At 50.9% G+C, this 18231-nt stretch overlaps 2 protein-coding genes across 2 annotated transcripts; both read right to left on the bottom strand.

The window, feature by feature from the left end:
- Positions 1-3845: 3845 nt before the first annotated feature.
- Positions 3846-11387, bottom strand: ESS2 (ess-2 splicing factor homolog). The gene is made up of 10 exons (XM_074554265.1): positions 11177-11387; positions 10710-10878; positions 9936-10031; positions 9486-9652; positions 8684-8801; positions 8128-8261; positions 7885-7987; positions 6805-6914; positions 5797-5912; positions 3846-5274 (listed from the first exon to the last, which is right to left on the bottom strand). The coding sequence occupies exons 1-10, from the start codon at positions 11321-11323 to the stop codon at positions 4989-4991; spliced, it is 1446 nt and encodes a 481-aa protein (XP_074410366.1). The 5' UTR covers positions 11324-11387; the 3' UTR covers positions 3846-4988.
- Positions 11388-11534: 147 nt separating this feature from the next.
- On the bottom strand, positions 11535-15131 carry GSC2 (goosecoid homeobox 2). Its single transcript, XM_026794676.2, has 3 exons — positions 14140-15131; positions 12869-13116; positions 11535-12367 (listed from the first exon to the last, which is right to left on the bottom strand). The coding sequence occupies exons 1-3, from the start codon at positions 14447-14449 to the stop codon at positions 12266-12268; spliced, it is 660 nt and encodes a 219-aa protein (XP_026650477.2). The 5' UTR covers positions 14450-15131; the 3' UTR covers positions 11535-12265.
- Between the last annotated feature and the right edge of the window lie 3100 nt (positions 15132-18231).

Genomic DNA, 18231 nt, shown 5'->3' with positions numbered 1-18231 from the left:
CCCCCTCCCGCCGCGCGCCGCCCGCCCAATCGGCGCTCAGGGGGCGGGGCCGAGCGCGCGGATCAGCGCACGCCCCGCCCATTTACGGCGGTGGGCGGGGCCGCCGGCAGGGGGCGGTGGCGGGGCGGCCCCCGGAGTGCGCCCCGAGCCCTCGGTGCCCGGGATGGCGCTGATGGCGCCGCAATAACCCCAGCACCGCCTCTGGCAGCCCCTCCGTCCTCACCAGAATGGAAACGCCATTACTCACAGGATGGTCTTGCTCAGTTGGTTCGACCTCCCCAGGGCAGCCTCTATCAGTCCCCTTTTCCTTGCAGAACAGCATTTCCCTGTCCTTGCCTGCTCCCATCCGTCACTCCCTCACAGCCTTTCCCATTCCTGCTGGAGCAGCCCCAGCCAGGTTCCTCTGTACCCCGGGACAGCCTTTCCAGGTCCCCTCCATCTCTGCTGCCATGGCCTTTCCAGTGCCACCACCTTGCCTGGCTGCAGCAGAGGCACAGAAAGAACTCTGGCCTTTCCCAGCCCCAGCACGCTCCCAGGTTGATCAGCTTTTGCTTCTTCATTACTCTGGTCGCCCCTGCCCGCAGTGGATGAGACAGTCCCTGTTCTCATGTCTGCAGGGTGACAAGGACAGCAGCACCCGGGGCTGGACATTCCCACAGCCAGCCAGGTGTTTCCATAGCTCCTGGAAACATTGCCTTCCCAGTTCCCGGCCCAGACAGAGAGGAAATGCACAAAGAGAACTAATTGTGTGCTCAGGTCATTGCTGGTGGCCCTGCAAGTGACAGGTGCCTGTAGGAATTTGACCCTGGGTGTTGCCAGCCGGGCAGGGTGGAGGCTGTCCCTGGCTGCAGACAGTGGCCCGGTGCCACAACTCTCCTGGCGCTGGATGGAGGTCAGCCCAGGTGGCATTTGGGATCAAAAGGCAATTTTAGCATAACATCCACTTTCATCTGGAATTTCCACTGACTAGGGCAGCAGCAGGACATAGGCTCTGCCAGGGGCCAAACACAATGGCTGACCCACGGTCAGCAGAGAGCTGTCACTTTCCTCTGCAGGGAATTCCAGCTTTTTAGTACAACCTAGTCAAAGTCAAAACCTGGGAAGGAAAATCCTGCCTTGGAAATGTTTATGTATTTTTAATACTTACAAGGAGGTGTTTTCTACCCTTTTGCAACACTAGTACCCTAGAACTAATAGTTCTTAAATAAAACATTGCAATTCCAGTAAGGTCCATTTTGACCCAATTTACCCACTCCCCGTTTCCCAGTTAATACCAATTACTCACTATATCCAGCAGCAAACTTTTCTCAAGTGTTTTCCAGATGGATGTAGAGCTACTTCTTTCATGGCTCCTGCTCCCCCTCAGTCACTGACTGCCCCATGGGTCAGCTGCCAGCCTGCAGGGAGGGAACGGGGTTTCTGTGGCATTTCTCGAGCACTCCCTGCCTCTCTCACCTCAGGAGCTGTCGCTGTGCTCAGGTCAGTAGCTCCAGGGAGGTGCTTCCTTCAAACCTAAATGTGCAGTTTAACATGGGAGGGGAAATTGGTGCCTGTCAAGAGCTTCTCAGAGCTGGGGAGCAGCAAGCAGGAGCCTGGAGCAGTGAGCCCTGGGGCTCAGGAGCACTGAGTGCCCAGGAATGTGCCTGGGGACCCCCTGGAGTGGGTCACAAGCAGCGGGGCACTGCCTGAAGATTGAAGCCAAAACCCACTTTCCCAGCTCTCATGTGCTGCCAAATATGCCATGGTCCAAGAGCCTGTGGGGACCTGAAGCATGACAACATCCTCCAGCACAAAGTGTGAGCATCAAAGTGCCCAAGCTTTGCCCCTCCCTTGGGCCTTGTGGGCACAGACTGTTCTGAGCCTGGTTTGTGCAGCGCAGCCTCACAGGCCTCATCAGGGTATCCTTATCCACCCCAGGGCCAGGGCATTACACCACACAGGGTGATGCATAAATAAATATCCTTTGATGCCTCCACCATGAGAGCAGGGTGCTGATCCCTGGCTTCTGTCCCAAGGCAAGGCAGGCTTCATTTCCCCTTGTCATGTCCCACAGCACCCCAGCTCTGAAGAGAGGGGGCCCAGAGCACACCCCTGTGCCCAGCAGCCCTCAGCATCCCTGAGCAAACAGGCCATGAACCAATGGCCCAGCAGCACCAAAGTGAAGGGTGAGAGGTGCCCAGTGCCCCAGATTGTGCCAGGGCAGCTCACAACCAGCTGCTGTAATCCAGCAGCCATGAGCTGGGATTGAGGCAACACGTGCAAGTATGAGGAACTGAGAATTGCTCCATTTCCCTCTCCCCTGAGTGAGCAGACCCATTTCCTTTATTTTTGCAGAGAAATAACCCAATCCTCCAAAACAACAAAGTATCTCCAACCACAGCTTCCCTTTTGACCTAAAGAATCAGTTCACTTACTGGAACCTGCTTTTGGAAGGGTGAGAAGCTGCAATCCCTGCACCAGGGCAGAGCAGGTTACGCACTTCAGACGCTCCTGGCCCTGAAGTGAAGGGCTCAGAGAACCAGCTTGGGGCTCAGGGATTAGATTTACAACAATCTCCTGTGGTCTCCCATTGTCTTTCCTGCCTGGGGCAAAGAGCCAAGGCCCAGGCTGCACACAGCAAGCCCCAGCAGCCCCTGGATGTGATGGTGTTCACACCACATGGACATAGGTCTACCACGACTTCCAAGCATCCAGTTACTCACCACAGCCAGCCTGGCCACCCTGGGGCCACCACTGCTCACTGCCAGCTACTTCTGCAGCATCAGGAGAGCTCCACATGCTCTTATGGCTGAGGCAGCAAGTGTGCTTGGGTCTTGCACATAGGAAAATGCAGATATATTGCAACAGCAAAAGAAAAATAATGTGCTGAAAATGGGAGAAAAAGAAATGATCAGTCATCAAGAACCAAGAGGTTATTTCACACTGGATTTGGCCCTGTAAGGAACTTGATCTGCCACTGCTACAGCAGACAAATATCCGGCAATGAAGAATTTAGTGATTTGCTAATTACAGCAAGCAGGGGCTGAACTGCAGCAGGAAGCAGAAAACAGACATTACAGCAGGCATTACAGGAACAGGCAATCTGAAGAGCACTCCAGCCCTTTCCACAGACCCACTTTTACAGCATGTAACTGAAAATGGAAAAGTTCCATTTCCAACAAACATGTGAAGGCCCATCAGTGGCAGAATCAAGACTGTGATTTTAGTGTGGCTGTCTAGGTTAATTCACTTGAGGACAAACACAAAACCAACACCATCCACAGAATATTTAATGCAATCTGCTTTTAAGCATGAACTGCACAATGTGGAGCTAACCACGCTCAGATATCACGTTTCCCTATTATTCCAGCTGCTCCTTGGTATGAGCACAGCCAGTTTGAAATGCTGTGGCAGAGATGCCACATCCCACTCCTGATCCACGTGTCAGGAGTCCCATCTGCAGTCCCTCGAATGCTGCTCAGCCTTTCTGTGCATCCCATGCTCAGAGGAGCTTCTGCACCCACCAATGGGTGGAATCCCACATCCCAGGTCTGCTCAGTGACCCAAACTGCAGAGCAGGGTCTGATCTCCTGCCTGTGCACCTAACAGAGAGGTCCTGTGCCTCACGGAGACAAGCATTTCACTGTGAAATAAATAATTAGTATTTGAAATTAACTAAGAACTTGGTTAATATTTAGTCAGTTCAGTCCTTAAAGAACAATTCTGAAAGCATGAAAACTTTAGCAAACACACTCCTTTTACATTCATTCATAATGAAAATAACTTTTTTGCTTAAAGAAAAAACATAGCCTTCAAGTATTTCTGGACTGAAAAGGTAACAATTACTAATTTTTGAGTCCTAGCAATGCCATGTTGATACATTTATTTTTACAAGGTGCACTATAAAAACCGAGTCTCTCAGAAGGGTTTTTCACAGTCAGGGACACAAGTTTTGGAAGAGGCAGAGGAAACCACACAAAAGGAAGCTCTCCACCAAGACAAACACAGCACCCAATGCCCCAGACCTCAGAGAACACTGCAGACACTCCTCAAGTTGCTGGGTAAGACTTTCCATGGATGTTCCCTCAGGAAAACATCACCTGACTACAGCAAATGCCAAGTGTTACACACAGCGTCTTGTTCACAAGTGTGGAGCGAGAAATGAAAACATCTGGCTACACCTGCTTCCTCCTAAAGGGTGCCCAGTGCTTCTCCAGGCTGGATCACACCACACAAGGGCTCATCCACACACAAACATCAGCTCATGTGCAGCAACCACAGCACTGAGTGCAGCCTATGGATGGTTAAAATTGCTTTTCCTTTTTTTGGCCAATTATAAAAACTAAAGCCAAAAGTTCCAAAGAATGGGAGGAGAACACCAAACAAAAGCTCTGGTGTGGCTATCAGAAGTATCACTTCTGTCCTTCAGAATGGCACTGCCATCCTGGTGGGTGACACAGGACTGTCTCTGGCCCCTGACTGTGATCATCAACTCTCTGGAGTCACACACAGAGCAGCTACAAAACAAATCTGATCCCTTCCCTCTGCCAGCTGCAGAACAGGGCAAGCCCAAAACCTGCAAAAGTCTGAGCAAAAGCAGGAAGGCAAATCCCATTCTGCAAAGTGTAAGCAGTGGAGGAGAAATGGGGTCCTCTTAAGGAATGCTGGTTTTAACAAGATCACCAAGTTAGTCAAACTTGTGAACTGCATCAGTTTAAAGCTAATCTCTCTAAAATTCTGTGTCATGCCTCAGTATACACATGGTTGTGTCCCCTCTTCTGCAAACTCAAGTTTGACAAGCTGGAGCCAAGTCCAGTTCAGCCTTTAAGAAAGGCTGACCCCACTTAAGAAACAGATATAGCTGTACAGAAATTAATTTAAATGCAAGCCCTCTTAAAAACAGAAATATATCTTTAAGAAATGATGTCCATTTTCCCAGTTTCCAGTATCCAGTCCACAGTTCACTGAGCACAGCCAGATCACTGTCACCTTGGTGGTGACTGGAATGTTCAGAAGAAATCAGATGCCTTTCTTCTCTTGGGAAGCTGCAGCAAATTGTCCGTGATGGATGTGGTATCCTGAGATACTGGTGTCTGAGATACTGTCCTAGATTGTGGGGTGCTCTGGGGGGTTTGAGGCCCACTGGCTGGGGTCTTGTACCCAGGAGTTCCTGTGTGGGCTGGGGAGGGGGTGTAGCTGGCTCGCAGGGCTTTGTCCGTGTATTTACTTGCAGTCCTGTTCACAAGTCTTTGCAAAGCTGGTGACATTGCTGGGCTTAGTCCTTTTGGAGTAAGGCTGAAAAAGAATAAACAGCTTTAAGAAATTTTATAGTAAAAAAATCTGCCTTTATCAGGAAAAGCAACATTGCCTCCCAACATGAGTTCCCCCACAGAGCAGGGCCACAGCCTGTCTCTCTAGAGAAACAGTGACAGAAAAACCTCAAACATCCCTCCCAAACCTGAGTGGCACTGCCTGACTTTTCCTTTGAGCCCATTCTGTCCTTCCTGTGACCCCCCCCAAGCAACTCTTATCATGTCTCCCCTTTGCAATGAGGAAAGGCACTGATCCAGAGGCATCACTGGGTGGCTGTAGGGCAGAGCAGTAATGTTGACAAAGAGTGTCAGGGAACGCCACCAGCCACTTTCCCTCAGGAATTAAGTTTTTTAGTTTCTAAATTTTTAATTTCTAAAAACTTTCAGTCCAAATGTACCTCTTCCCATCCTTCCTTACCATAATTCCTCCCTTTCTACATGTGCTGATTTACATCTCATCAGATAACAGCCACCCCCAGTTCTGCTGTCCCAACAGAAGTCTCACCTGGCCAGGTTTTCTGTCACTTTTCGAAGTGCCTCCTGCTTCTTTGCTCTGTTTTTAGCTGCCACTTCATTGGCCATCTTCAGTCCCAACCTCTCACGGCGTCCGGGCTCCAGGATCTAAAAATGCATCACACACAGCTCACTCAAGAGTGCTGAAAAAATGAGTCAAAGCACCTTCAAAGCTGGATTCCAATGTACAGGGATCTAAAGCAGAGAGAAGTGGGGTCAGCCCACACCTCTTTGCTGCTGCATAAAAGCCAGAGAGGACACAGAGACCTTCAACCTGCCTTAGCAAGTAACAAAAACTGTAAAACCAGTCCAGTCAAGGAAGCAGCCATTACCTCTGGCATTTCCTCCTGCTGTTTCTTCTACACAAACAATGTCACCTGTGTCTTGCCTGGCCTGTAGCCAGCCAGCTCTCAGCCATACACAGACATTGTTAAACAGCAGGAGAACCAGTCAAGGCCTTTGGAGTCTGACAAAACAGTGGCACATACAGCAAATTACACCCTTCTTAAACTAAGAGTCTCAGACATCTCACACTCAAAGACACCAGCAGGAGACAAGTAGCATGCAGGGTTAGGTGCCATTAGCAAAGCCAGAGTGTCTTTTCTACTCTCAACTGATACATCTGCCTCAGGCTGCAACAGCCAGAAGATAAAGACAGAGGGAAATGCTAAATTTCCACCTATTCACACATTAAAATCAGAAAAACTGAGCATGTCCTCAGCTTCCTCTGAAAGCTCCTCTGCCTGGGCCCACCCCCAAATGCAGAATCTCCTTCTCCTGCCAGCAGTGTGTGTTCCACCTCAGGTAGCTCCACCAACAAGATTTCACGTGGATCCATGCTCACCTCCACCCTCCAAGCACAAACGAGATTATTAGTTTCAAGGACTGGGAACACCACCCAGAGATGTGTCACACTCCATGTTAATCTATTACTTACTCATTGCCTTTCCCTTCTTAGTTCTTCCCCCCCAGAAAAGAATGTCATGCTGACATGAAATACCTTGAAAGCTGGGCCAGGTGTTCTGTCCACATAAGGTCTTTCTGACCCTTCCAGACGTAAAGGGGTGCTTTCAATTTCACCCCATGTCATAAAAGGTGACTCATTCACACCTAAAAACAATTTCAACAAGTTATGCCTATGCAAGACATTTCACTAGTCATTCACAAAAAAAAAAAAAAGAAAAAAAAAGAAGAGAGAGAGAAGCAAAGCAAATTAGAAAATGCAGCAACTTCATCAAGAAAGGAGCTCCCTACACTGCAGAGGAAATCACACCACAACATGTGGTTCCCATTAAAGGGATTGCCTGTAGCTGTGTCACCCTCTCAGTTACAACAACCAAGTACCACCCATTCCATGCCTTCGTTTTTCCATTTGCTAACTTTTGATTAGTGACACTTTCATTTTTCCATCTACAGTACTAGTCCTCCCCTCTGCTGCTGTATGGAAACTCCTTGGACACAGGAAACTCTTTAAAAGTAAGAAAACAGGCAGAGGATTTAAGGACATGTAATAACCAAATGTTCCCTCCAATCATCTCAGGGGCAGCCTGTACCAACCAGTGACTGCATTTTGTCTAACAGGTGTAGAACGGATTCTCAGAGCCCATTTAAGTCTCTGGCTGGAAAATTCCCCTGCCCAGGTTTGGAGAAGGCATTTACGATGGAGGAAGGAGGTGCCCCAAACGCCACCTGCAGGTTTCCCAGAGGGAAAGCCCCAGAATGCCCAAGTGTTGGCATAACCACAAAAAGCACAGAGAAACAGCATGGCTGGTGCAGAACAGCTACAAATTCAGATACCACGTTTCAATTCAAAGAAAAATAATCAGTTTGTTCTAACTGAAAGTACCCCCCACACCTAGATGATTGTTGAGCAATGGCACAGCAACTTCAGAGCCTCTTGGTGCAGTGTGACTTCTCCTACAGTGTACTGGACTAGGATTTAAGCCCTGTATGCAGCTGGCATACACAGCACGAGGTTTTATTCATCATCTAACCCTGTAATGACACTCTAGTGTTGAACAGAGCATCAAAGTGCAGTAATACTCCTGTTAAAGCAGAAGAAATAAGAAAACCCTCTTACCTGGGGCAGGAGAGGGGGTAGCCACAAATCCATACCCGTTCACTTTTGGAGAATCTTGTGGTATCAGTTCTTTCCCATCGGGTCCCACTTTGCCCTGTTTGTACTGAAATAAAAAAGACAATGTTGTTCATGTGGAGAAAGGTGAGAGTCAGCTGCATCCACACACACACACAATTCTGGGGGATGACCCACACCAGAGAGCAAAGCCTAACTAGACTGGAATCAGAAGTAAAATTATCCAACCTGAGCATTGAGGGCTGCAGCTTGTTGGAGCTGTGATTTGCTCACAGCTTGGCTAAAAGGGTCCTTCACAAAACGTGTGTTTCGATGCACAACTTCCCTGGGCTTCTTAAAAACTTCACTCTCATCAGGCACACCTAGAAAAGCAAAATGCCTTTAAAAAAGAGCTCTTTACTTCACTGGTTCACAGAAATTATCAACTGTACATTTACAGCCAAAAAAGAAAGTACATTTACAAAAATATGTATTTTTCTATAGCAACAAACAGACTAACAAGTCCAAGGAGGACTCTTTGAGCAGAAGCAAACAATGAATGAAGATGACAACAAGTGCTCATGAAGGAGACAGGCCAGGAAAGAACTTTGGCTGCTGAAAACAAGTACTTCTATAATACAGATGAGCTTCTCAATGGCAAATAGAACATAATCAAAGTTTAGAATCAGAGACCAAGAAAAAAAGAAAAAACAACTTTACAGAAGAAAAAGCACAGCATTGCCTGTAACAGCCGCTCAGTCACATGCAGAAATGCTGTAAGCACTGTCTGGAGCCAATGCCTCACCTGTGGGATAATACATGAGGGTGTTTCGAGCTGTGTATTGCCAGGTATCCAGCCCAGCTTTCACATTCTCCAGAGCTTGCTGCTCAGCTGAAGGAAGTGCCAGGTTTTCATTCTGTTGCTGAAAGGGCAATAGAAAAAAATTTTGAAAGGTGAGAAAAAAAAAGTCTGAAGCAGCCTCCTGCAATCTTTTATTCAGGCAAACACAACTTGGAGAGCTCGGTCACAAGCTCAGCCACCTGCCCTAGAACACTTTGCATAAGGTTTGTAACAGACTGTGAGGGATAGCTGGGATAGCAAAAATAACACTGCCTCAAGAAACAGCAGCAAACACCCACATGTCAGTGCCAAACTTCATGAAAGGGCACTGCATCCCACATCATCAATGTGCCAGCTGCTCAGACTGACAAGGCAGGCCCAGAGCAGCACTTGGAGCTCCCCTGCAGGGGGCTGAGGAAGGCAGCACAGCCAGCCATGCTCATGCAGCTCTGTGCTTCAGCAGCTGAGTGGGTTATTACTGGTAACAGACACTGAAAACTGAAATAAGACAGACAAGCTGCAAATAATGAGAGGCTGATGGACAAACAGCAGGAACTGTGCTCAGCTGCTCTCCCTGGTGTTGCTGCTTACAGAAGAGACAAAACCTCAGCAACTAAGTCAGCACTGTTCCTTCTGTGTGACAGAAAAACAGGAGTGCACAAGGAAGCACAGAGCAGTCCCAGGCCCCAGGGAGCTGAGCCTTAGCAGAAGCAGAGTGAAATGGTTTCCCTGCTGAGTCCCTCTGGCAGAGCAGAGCCATCCCTACCCGGGTGTACTCCTCCTCTGCGCTGTACAGCCAGGCGTGCTTGACCTTCTCCTTCTCCTTGGCCATCTCCATGATCTGCTCAAAGGAGGCGTTGTCCTCGCTCGTGTGCTTGGCCAGGAACGTGTCCAGGCTGGGAAGAGCATCTTTCTCATCCTTCTCTGCTTCTCCTACCAAGAGAAGGGAAGAAGCCTGAGGAAGGTTAATGCCTCCCTTTCCAGGGAAGCACAGTGTGTGCTCTTGACCTTCCTCCACAGACACACCAATAACCACCATCAAGCTTGGCCAAGACATAGATCCACACAGAGTGGTGCAGTAATAAATCAGATTTGGAACACATAAAAACCCTTTTATGGCATTTACAGCAATTTATTTTAAAGGTGAAATGTACAAGTGGCCAGCTGCTGGTAGACAATTTATTTTTGGAAGAATTCAGCTAGATAATTCTCCTACCTTCCTCTGCAGTCTTGATGCCAGCTTTAGATTTATTTCCCACTGGAAGGCCACCTGGATGCACTTCTGGGGTTTCAAACGTGGCTGGGGTAACATCTGCCACAAACAAAATAAAAATTCACCTGGTTACTGAAGCACACAACAGGATTTGCTCTAAGGATGATGTACCAAACAAGTCACAGAAGGCAGATCAAGAGAATAAAAATTAAATAAAAAACTTGTGAAAAGAACTCCACAGTGCTCTGTTCAATTCTCTCAACCTCCAAACAAGATTTTGGCCTCATCTAAGACATTTTTCTCCTGCTGGGAGAAACCCCCAGGAGAACCACAGCCGAGTATATGCTGTGGGAATCTCTGATAACCACGAGCTTCCCTCACTTTCTGTCCCTGATACATGAAAATCTCAAATGTCCATAGATGCAACAAGAACCCCTAAAACTACAAACTAAAATAAGGATTCAAAACATTAGGATGTCTCCCAGTAGAGAGCACATAACATTCCCTAGAGAGCAGGAACTTGGCAAGAGATGCCTATTAGAAACGCTTATTAAAAGGCTGCTTTTCCCAAAACCCTTCCCTCAAGGAGTTATTAGACACCATCAAAGAGAATTCAGCATGAAGCCACCAGACACTGGCTGCTGCCCAAACTGGTACATTTAGCTCTCATGAAACATCAACCTTGAATCTATAAGATAAGCATTGCCTGCAAAAAATTAGATAAAGAGCAGCAATATCAGATACAATCCCATCATGCCCCACAGAGCCAGTTCTTACAGGGTGCAGGTGTGTCCCTCGACGATTTGTTCAAGGAAGAGCCAAACTTGATAGCAATTTGTCTCATTTTCTCCAAGTCTCCATTTTCCTCAGCCTCCAGATACTCCTTCTGTGCTCGCAGCTTCTCCACATCAGGAAAAAAGTCTCGCTGGATGATCTTCTCCAAGCTCTGCAAAGACAGAGACAGCTGCAGTGTCCCGCTGGGACACCCGGAGCGCCGGCACAGCTCGGGGCGAGCGGTGCCAAACCCGGGCAGGCCGGGCAGCCCCGGGCCGGCGGCAGAGCGCGGGCGGTGCCGCCGCAGGACGGGCGGGAGCCGAGGGGCGGCCCCGGCGGGATTTCCACCCGAGCCGCGGTTGCAGCGGGCACGGGCCGTCCCTGCCCCGCGGAGCCCCGCCGAGCCCAGCCGCGCTGGAAGCGCTCGGTCCAAGCACCGGCGGGCGGAGACTCCCGGGCCGCTGCCTTACCTCGATATAGGCCTCCTCATCCAGGATCTTCTTCGGGTGCCTCGCGGCCGGCGACACCACCTCCTTCCCCGTCACGGCGACGGGGCCCGCGGCGGGAGCCGGCACCAGAGCGGCGGGAGAGGCCGGGGGCACCGGCATCGCCTCCATGGCGTCAGAACCGCTCCGCTCCAGCTCCTCCGCCACCGCGAACGCGACGGGCAGTGACGTCACATTCCCGCGCCGCGGGATCGGAATGCGCGCCCCGCCCCGGGAGGAGCGCGAGCGCCCCCTGCCGGTCCGGAGGAGCCGGGCGGGCCCGGGCCGTGACAGCGGCGGAGCCGGATCGGGAATCGGGATGGGAATAGGGGTACACACGGGATGGGAACCGGGATACAGACAGGATGGGAACCGGGACAGGACACGGGATGGGCGGCGGGCGGATCCCCCCCACGCCCCCAGCTCCTCAGAAACGCCCGGGCTGCGGGGAGCGGACCCCGGCTGGCTGCCCCGGTGCCCGGGCACTTTTATTGATCTCGTTGCTTTCCAGCTCGTGGCTTCTCCTCGGGCCCGTCGGGAGCACGGACACGGCTCCTTGTGCCCGGGGCTGGCTGGCAGAGGGGTGGAGGCGAACCTGCCCGTGCCAGCCCTCTCAGCACAGCAGGGTCATCGCCTCTCCCCAGGGATATGGGGGGAAACCCGCGTTCCTTTGTTTTGAAACAAATCGCTAGTCCAGCGAGTTCAACCCCAAAAGCAACTTTAGATGCCGCTGAGGTGCTGCAAACAGGAAACATTCATTTGCAGAATATTTTGCAAATTTACATCAATAAAACAAGCACAAATACTACGTGCACAGAGCAAAGACAAGAAGGGGAGTTTCTCTTAAAGTACACAGATTTAACACCGGTACAGCTCTGTCCCCTGCAGGTCCTGCCTGCCCAGTCATTTGCCATGTGATGTCGGTTTGGGAGAGGCATGTGGCAATGCCATGTCTGCTTTTACCTGTCCTCCTCCTCGTGTGAACCACAGAGGTTCCTTTTGCTGCATCAGCCCCTCGGGTCACCCCTGAGCCTGCCAGCCCGGGCAGGGGGTGCTTGGTGCTCCCTGCGGGCACTAACAGCCCTCCTTGGGGGGCTGCTTGGCCTGCAGGGTCACTGCCGAGGCACTCGCCCTCTTCTGGTGTCGCCACTTCGCCCGACGATTTTTAAACCAAACCTGGAAAGTGCAGAACAGGAAAAGGGCTCTTGCATGTCAGGTGTTACTGGGAGGGCGACAGGCAGTGGCCCTCCTGGGCTGTAAGGTACTGTGATGGAAAGGCTTGATACAAAATGTAATCAGTGCCTCTGCTGCTGTCTTGCTCAGGTACATGTGAGGGGCACAAGGGAGCTGGGACTAGTTCAGAAGTCAGGCAGATCACTTAGGTAAGGGATACACCCTTGGGTGCAGGGATGAGCAGCAGAGCTGAGCATGTCTGTGGGTAATTCTGGGAGAGAGGCATCGTGTGTGTGTGGGACTGGTACAAACTAGCCCAGCTGAAATGGTTTATGTTCTTCTATTGCTCGCCAAACTTAAACTCTCTTTTGTCAAACACACAAGGATGGATGCTAAAACAAGGCCGTGGGTCTGCAGCTCCCCAAAAAAGACAGCACAATGCCCCAGTGTGTGCTCCTGGGGGGCTGCAGGAACACACGAGCTCTGCCCTCAGCAGGATCTCACCTCCACGCGCTCCTCCTTGAGGTGGATGCGGTTTGCCAGGTGCTCGCGGGTCACCACGTCCGGGTACTGGTTCTGGTGGAACAGCGTCTCCAGCGCCTGCAGCTGCTCCTCACTGAAGATGGTGCGGTGCCGGCGCGTGCGGCGCTGCAGCTGCTGCTGCAGGCCCTGCAGCTCTGCCTTCTCCTGGGAGCGCCTGCACGCCCTGAGCGCCGGCTGCAGGAGCCGCATGGGCCAGGGCAGCCGCGCATCTGCCAGGGGACAGGGACAGCAGCGGGGTTACAGTGATGGGGCTCAAACACTCGCCATGCTCAAGGCAGCTCAGGCATCAGCTGTATCCCTGCTGCTGTTTGGAAGGTGGCAGCCAGGCACCTGGAGCGGGTGCCAAGCTGAGTGGTCACTGTGCAAGTGGGAGAAGAGCGTAGGGCATGACTCTGGGAGAAGGATGCAGGTGGTGAGCACTGGCTGGGCTTTCTTTGTTCACTTACCAGTTGCACTATGGCCAGCTCCAGAAAATAACTGCAAACTCACAGACCAGCAAAGATCTGTGTTTCAGCCCTGGCACAAGGGAATTCTGAACTTTCAGGATGCTCTCGAACTGCATTTTTAAGGGTTTGCTACTTTTTATTTTCCACAGTAATTTTGCTAGACATAGCCAAAACTCTTTTCCTTAAAGGATGGGTGAGGTTCCCCAGGGTTGGTGATGTCAGGAAGCACAAGCACAGCTGTGCACGTGGGCAGCCCTGGTAGCATTTCAGGTGAAAGTTGCACTCTCAGGAGCCCTGCTAGGAACAGCTCAGATTGCTGGGCATCGGCCCCAAGACCACTGTGCCAGGTGCCATATTGCCATTAACAGCCAGGTTTTCCCCTGCCCCCAGCACTGGCACCAGCCCTTCAGGGAGCCCCACACCTGAACCAAACCCAAACTGACCAAACCCAGCACTCATCCAGCCCAGCACTCACCCAGCCCAGCACTCACCCAACCCAGCACTCACCAAACCCAACATTCACCCAGCCCAGCACTCACCAAACCCAAACTCACCCAGCCCAGCACTCACCCAGCCCAAAACTCACCCAACCTAGCACTCACCCAACCCAACACTTACCCAGCCCAGCACTCACCCAGCCCAGCAGCACTCACCCAGCCCAGCCCAGCACGCACCAAACCCAGCACTCACCCAACCCAGCACTCGCCCAGCCCAGCACTCGCCCAGCCCAGCACTCACCCAGCCCAGCACTCACCAAACCCAGCACTCACCCAGCCCAGCACTCACCCAGCCACGCCGGCAGCTCCTGCAGGGAACGGGCACTCGTGTGAGAACAGCAGCAGCAGCTGCAGCCTGCCCCTTCCAGCTCTTCCTCCTCTTCCTCCTCCTCCTCCTCCTGCAGGGAGCTGGCTGGGATGGTCTCCAGCTCGCAGGGCCTCTGGGGTGTGCAGCCCAGGATGCTCCGTAGGCACAGGGGCACCAGGACCTGGGGGCTCTTCTCCGGGGGGCTGGAGAGGATGTGCTCGATGCTGAACGGACGTGGCTTCTTCAGGCCTCTCCTGGCAGCCTCAGCCCCTGGCACTGGCTCTGCAGACATCCTGGGCAAGCAGGCAGCCCAGCTGGGGGCTTTGCTCTCCCTTCACTGGCTCCCTAGCGGGGTTTTGCTAGGGAAAGGACAGCTCATGTGGCTTTTGAAATGGACTGGCAAAGCCATCCAGAACCATGGCTTTGTCTTGGCGTTTCAAGTGACTGTCATTCTTGCAGCTGAGTTTTTATTTTATACGCACACACACTCTTTTCCTCCCTCTGACCTAGCTGTGTTATGACTGAAGCCACTCTAAATATATATATATAGTGAGAGAGATATAATCCCTTTGGAAAGAAAACCGTAAACCCCCCTGCAAGTAAAATAAATTCTAACTAATCTTGGCAGCTTTGTGAAGGGTTAGTGTGGATCTAAGATTTAGCTAATCCTACAAAAATGACTGGAGAAGGAAATCTGATTTCTCCATCTCGGGTGTAGATTTGAGGTGGTTATGATCTCCATTGTGCTGCAGCTCCCATCCAAGGAAGGGGGAGGATGGCTGTTCCCAGCCCGGAAATGGACCAGAGGATTAACTCCTTAAAAGAAGCAAATTATCCCTTTCTCTGGTCAAATGAAAGCTTTCCCATCAAAAGAGAGCTGTCATATCATACAATATGAGAGAAGAGAGAGTTCAGCTTAATAAAAAATCATTTTTAATGACAGCACAGCCTTTGGCTTTGCCAGAATTCTCTGTGAAAGTTGATTTATTTTCTGCTGAAAGCAGAGAAATTGTATTTTCCCTCCTTCCCCTTTCCCCATCTCTGCTGCCCTAATCACTGTAATAATGCAGATGCTTTGCATGTATCCAACATACTCTTTGTAAGGATTCAAAGCTCTTAATAAATTAGATTACAAACTGCTTGCAGCAGCTCTACACCACAGTTTAGTGGCATGGAACCATCTCCCAGAGCAGCCATGCTCTGTGTGGGGAAGGGAAGGGGAGGATTGTTGCTGCTGGTGCCTCTGTGTGCTCTCAGTGATGTCCCACAGCCATCCAGGCAGGAGTGTGGACTCAGTACCACAGCCAACTTTCCCACAGCCAGTTCAATTCCCAGCTCCTGCCCAGACAAACTGGGGAGAGGCCGTGGCCAAGATTCAGGAGGGGAAGGAAAGCCTGGCTCTGCCCCTCCCGAGGACAAACAGCAAGGCCTGGCAGCTGCGATCCACAGGAGGAGAGAGAACATCTTGGATGCTGTGTTTGTAACTGACTGAGTAGCTGGGAATAAAATAGAGAAGGTGTGGCTGAGATCAGGTTGCTTAGCAAAGTTGAAGCCCAAGCTCCCTCACCCTCAGTGCAGTTTAAGCCCAGGTGAGAAGCGAGGCCCTGGAGCTCACAGGGGAGCACTCACACCTGGTGCTTCCTTGCAGTCCCACCCATGGTACCCCAGGGAGACACACGGCTGGGTGCTGTGAAACCACTGCACACCAAAGACCTGGACAGCCCAGCAATGCCTCCAGCACCCTGCAAAACCTACAGCCAGTCCCCAGGAGAGCCCCTCTCAGCTCCCTTCTCCCTCACCCCTGCTCACTGCCTGCCTTCCACACCTGCAGGCCCCTCGGTGCTGGGAAGAGATGCCCCATAGCTGTTCTACTTGTGACTCACGTCACACCAAACTGCTGCTTTTCCTTCCATCCCTTTACTTGCTTCTCCTTCAGCTGTTCCAATGGTGTAACTTGGGTTATAACTGAGCTCTGCAAATCTTTACCTTTTGGGACAAAGGCGCCTTTGTAGCTGCTCAGTCTGGACGTGTTCACTGTGCCCTGCCAAGGTCTCAGCGCTCCAGAGAGGCACTGGGGATGCCCTCATTCCAGAGATCACTGAAACTGCTCCCAGCTTTTAGGCATGTACCCAAACACTGACACAAGGGGTGGATGTGAGGCCAGGTTCTCTGTGCTGGTCCAGAAGGGCCACAGGCTGGTGAGCTGGGATGTGCCATGGGCAGGGGCAGGATCTCACCAGCTCTGTTCAGATGCCTGAAGAGGATTAATTCTCCTTCCCCATCCTTAACAAAGGATGCCTTTCCCTGGGCATCCTGTCCCAGCCCTGCCTTCCCACCACACATGCACTTAGCCTATTAGGATCTCTGCTGATTGCTTTCTTTCATTCCTCCCATACCTTTCACTACAGAAAATGGACTGGTAATACTTCTTTTATCAAAGAATTATGGGATTTAGGACCCAGATTGTACAAAGAGACTTTTGATAGCTGCTGGTAATCAAATCCAATCGGCAGACACTTCTCTGTACCCTGTTACCAGAGGGGAATAAAGGAAAGGGATTTCTGATGTGCTGTTTACTGAGCCTCTGGGAGATAGGATCGCTGGGCTATTTCATATTAGAAAAGGAAAGGAAAATAAAACAAGAAAGAAAAAACATGCAGACAAGAGAGGACAATATAGATATAGATAAAAAGAAAAGAAACAGGTTCTTATAATTTTCTTATTGGTTAAGGAGATTCCAAAGCCATTATAGAGGATTAGCAATAAGGTTAATCTGCTTTAGCTGTTCACTTGTCAAAAGTGAATTTATAGGGTCTGAAAATCCTTCCTATGGTGAAACAAGAAAAAAATCCCCCTTTCCCTCCTCTGCCCCTCCCTCCTGCAGGCAGCACAAGGTGATGGGAGCATAGGAAACCCTACAGCATGCAGCACCCTCCTCTGCCTTGCCTGTGCGCTGGCACCTGTGGGAGCTCTCATTTGGCAGCGCTTCTCCCCACTCCCTATCACCAGTGTGGAGTGGCTGTGATACTGAGGAAATGGAGCATCAGATCTGAGGGATGTAACCATTCTCCTGCACTCTGCCTTACCTGGGACAAATCCTGGGCTCTTTCACTCATTGGTATTGACGGCAGTCAGGGCAAACCCGGACCCCTGGCTGGATTTGGGCTTCCGGGCTGGTTTCTAAAGCAGAACAGAGATGGAGGCTGCTCACAAATGTTGCCAAAAACAACAGTCTGGAGGCTTTCCATCTCCAAAGGAAGTGCTCAGCCCGGGATCCACATCTCAGTGCTCTCCAGGCCACACAGTGGAGCCACTGGCGCATGCCAGCTGTGCTTTCCTGGGCTGCCCGTGCCACGACTCATCCTAGCCAAGGATGCACATCACTCACTCCAAACCACTGTGAGAAACATCCCAGGGTAAAAACAATCCTTCAAGATCAAAAACAAAAAGCATTTTCTGTGTAGCTGAAATTCAGTGGGATGTGCTAGTCAGGTGTTAAAACTATGTTTAATAAAAAACCAGAAGTCGTAAAATCATTGGATGGTTAGGATTGAAAGGGGCTTTTGAAGATGATCTTAAGATTGTGCCAATTAAAATTGTTCAACCCTGTGCCAGCAAAGATTAAGAGCTCAAATAAACTCATTTTGATTTGATGATAATTACAACAAACATGTCTCTCTCCCCAAAGGCCATTTTATTCCATGGAAGAAGTGGGATCTCTCCACTGGGTAGTAGTGTTATTAGTGGTACTGCTAGTGGATGGCGTCAGCGGTGGTGGCTGGCTGTCAGAGATGGTGTCCGTGGTGGAGCACCTGGGGTGCCAAACCTCCTCCTCTGCATGAACCACGATGGGATCAGACAACTGCTTCACCCTGGAGCATTCCAGCTGGCATTTCAGAGATCCTACACCGCCTCGTGCTGACCAAATCCCTCTGTGCTCGGCAGGCAGCACCGGGGTTTCAGAAGTTCTGGGTTGTCTCGCTTTCCTCCGACTACGGAAACAGTTTGGGATGATGATGCCTCGTAACTCCTGCCTTGCAGCCGGCGCGGGTCCCGGCCGGGGTGAAGGAAGGA

The sequence above is a fragment of the Zonotrichia albicollis genome, chromosome 18, assembly GCF_047830755.1.
Source record: "Zonotrichia albicollis isolate bZonAlb1 chromosome 18, bZonAlb1.hap1, whole genome shotgun sequence".
NCBI classification, from domain to species: Eukaryota; Metazoa; Chordata; class Aves; order Passeriformes; family Passerellidae; genus Zonotrichia; species Zonotrichia albicollis.
Note: the sequence above shows the minus strand (reverse complement) of the source record. Positions and strands in the feature narration are given on the sequence as shown.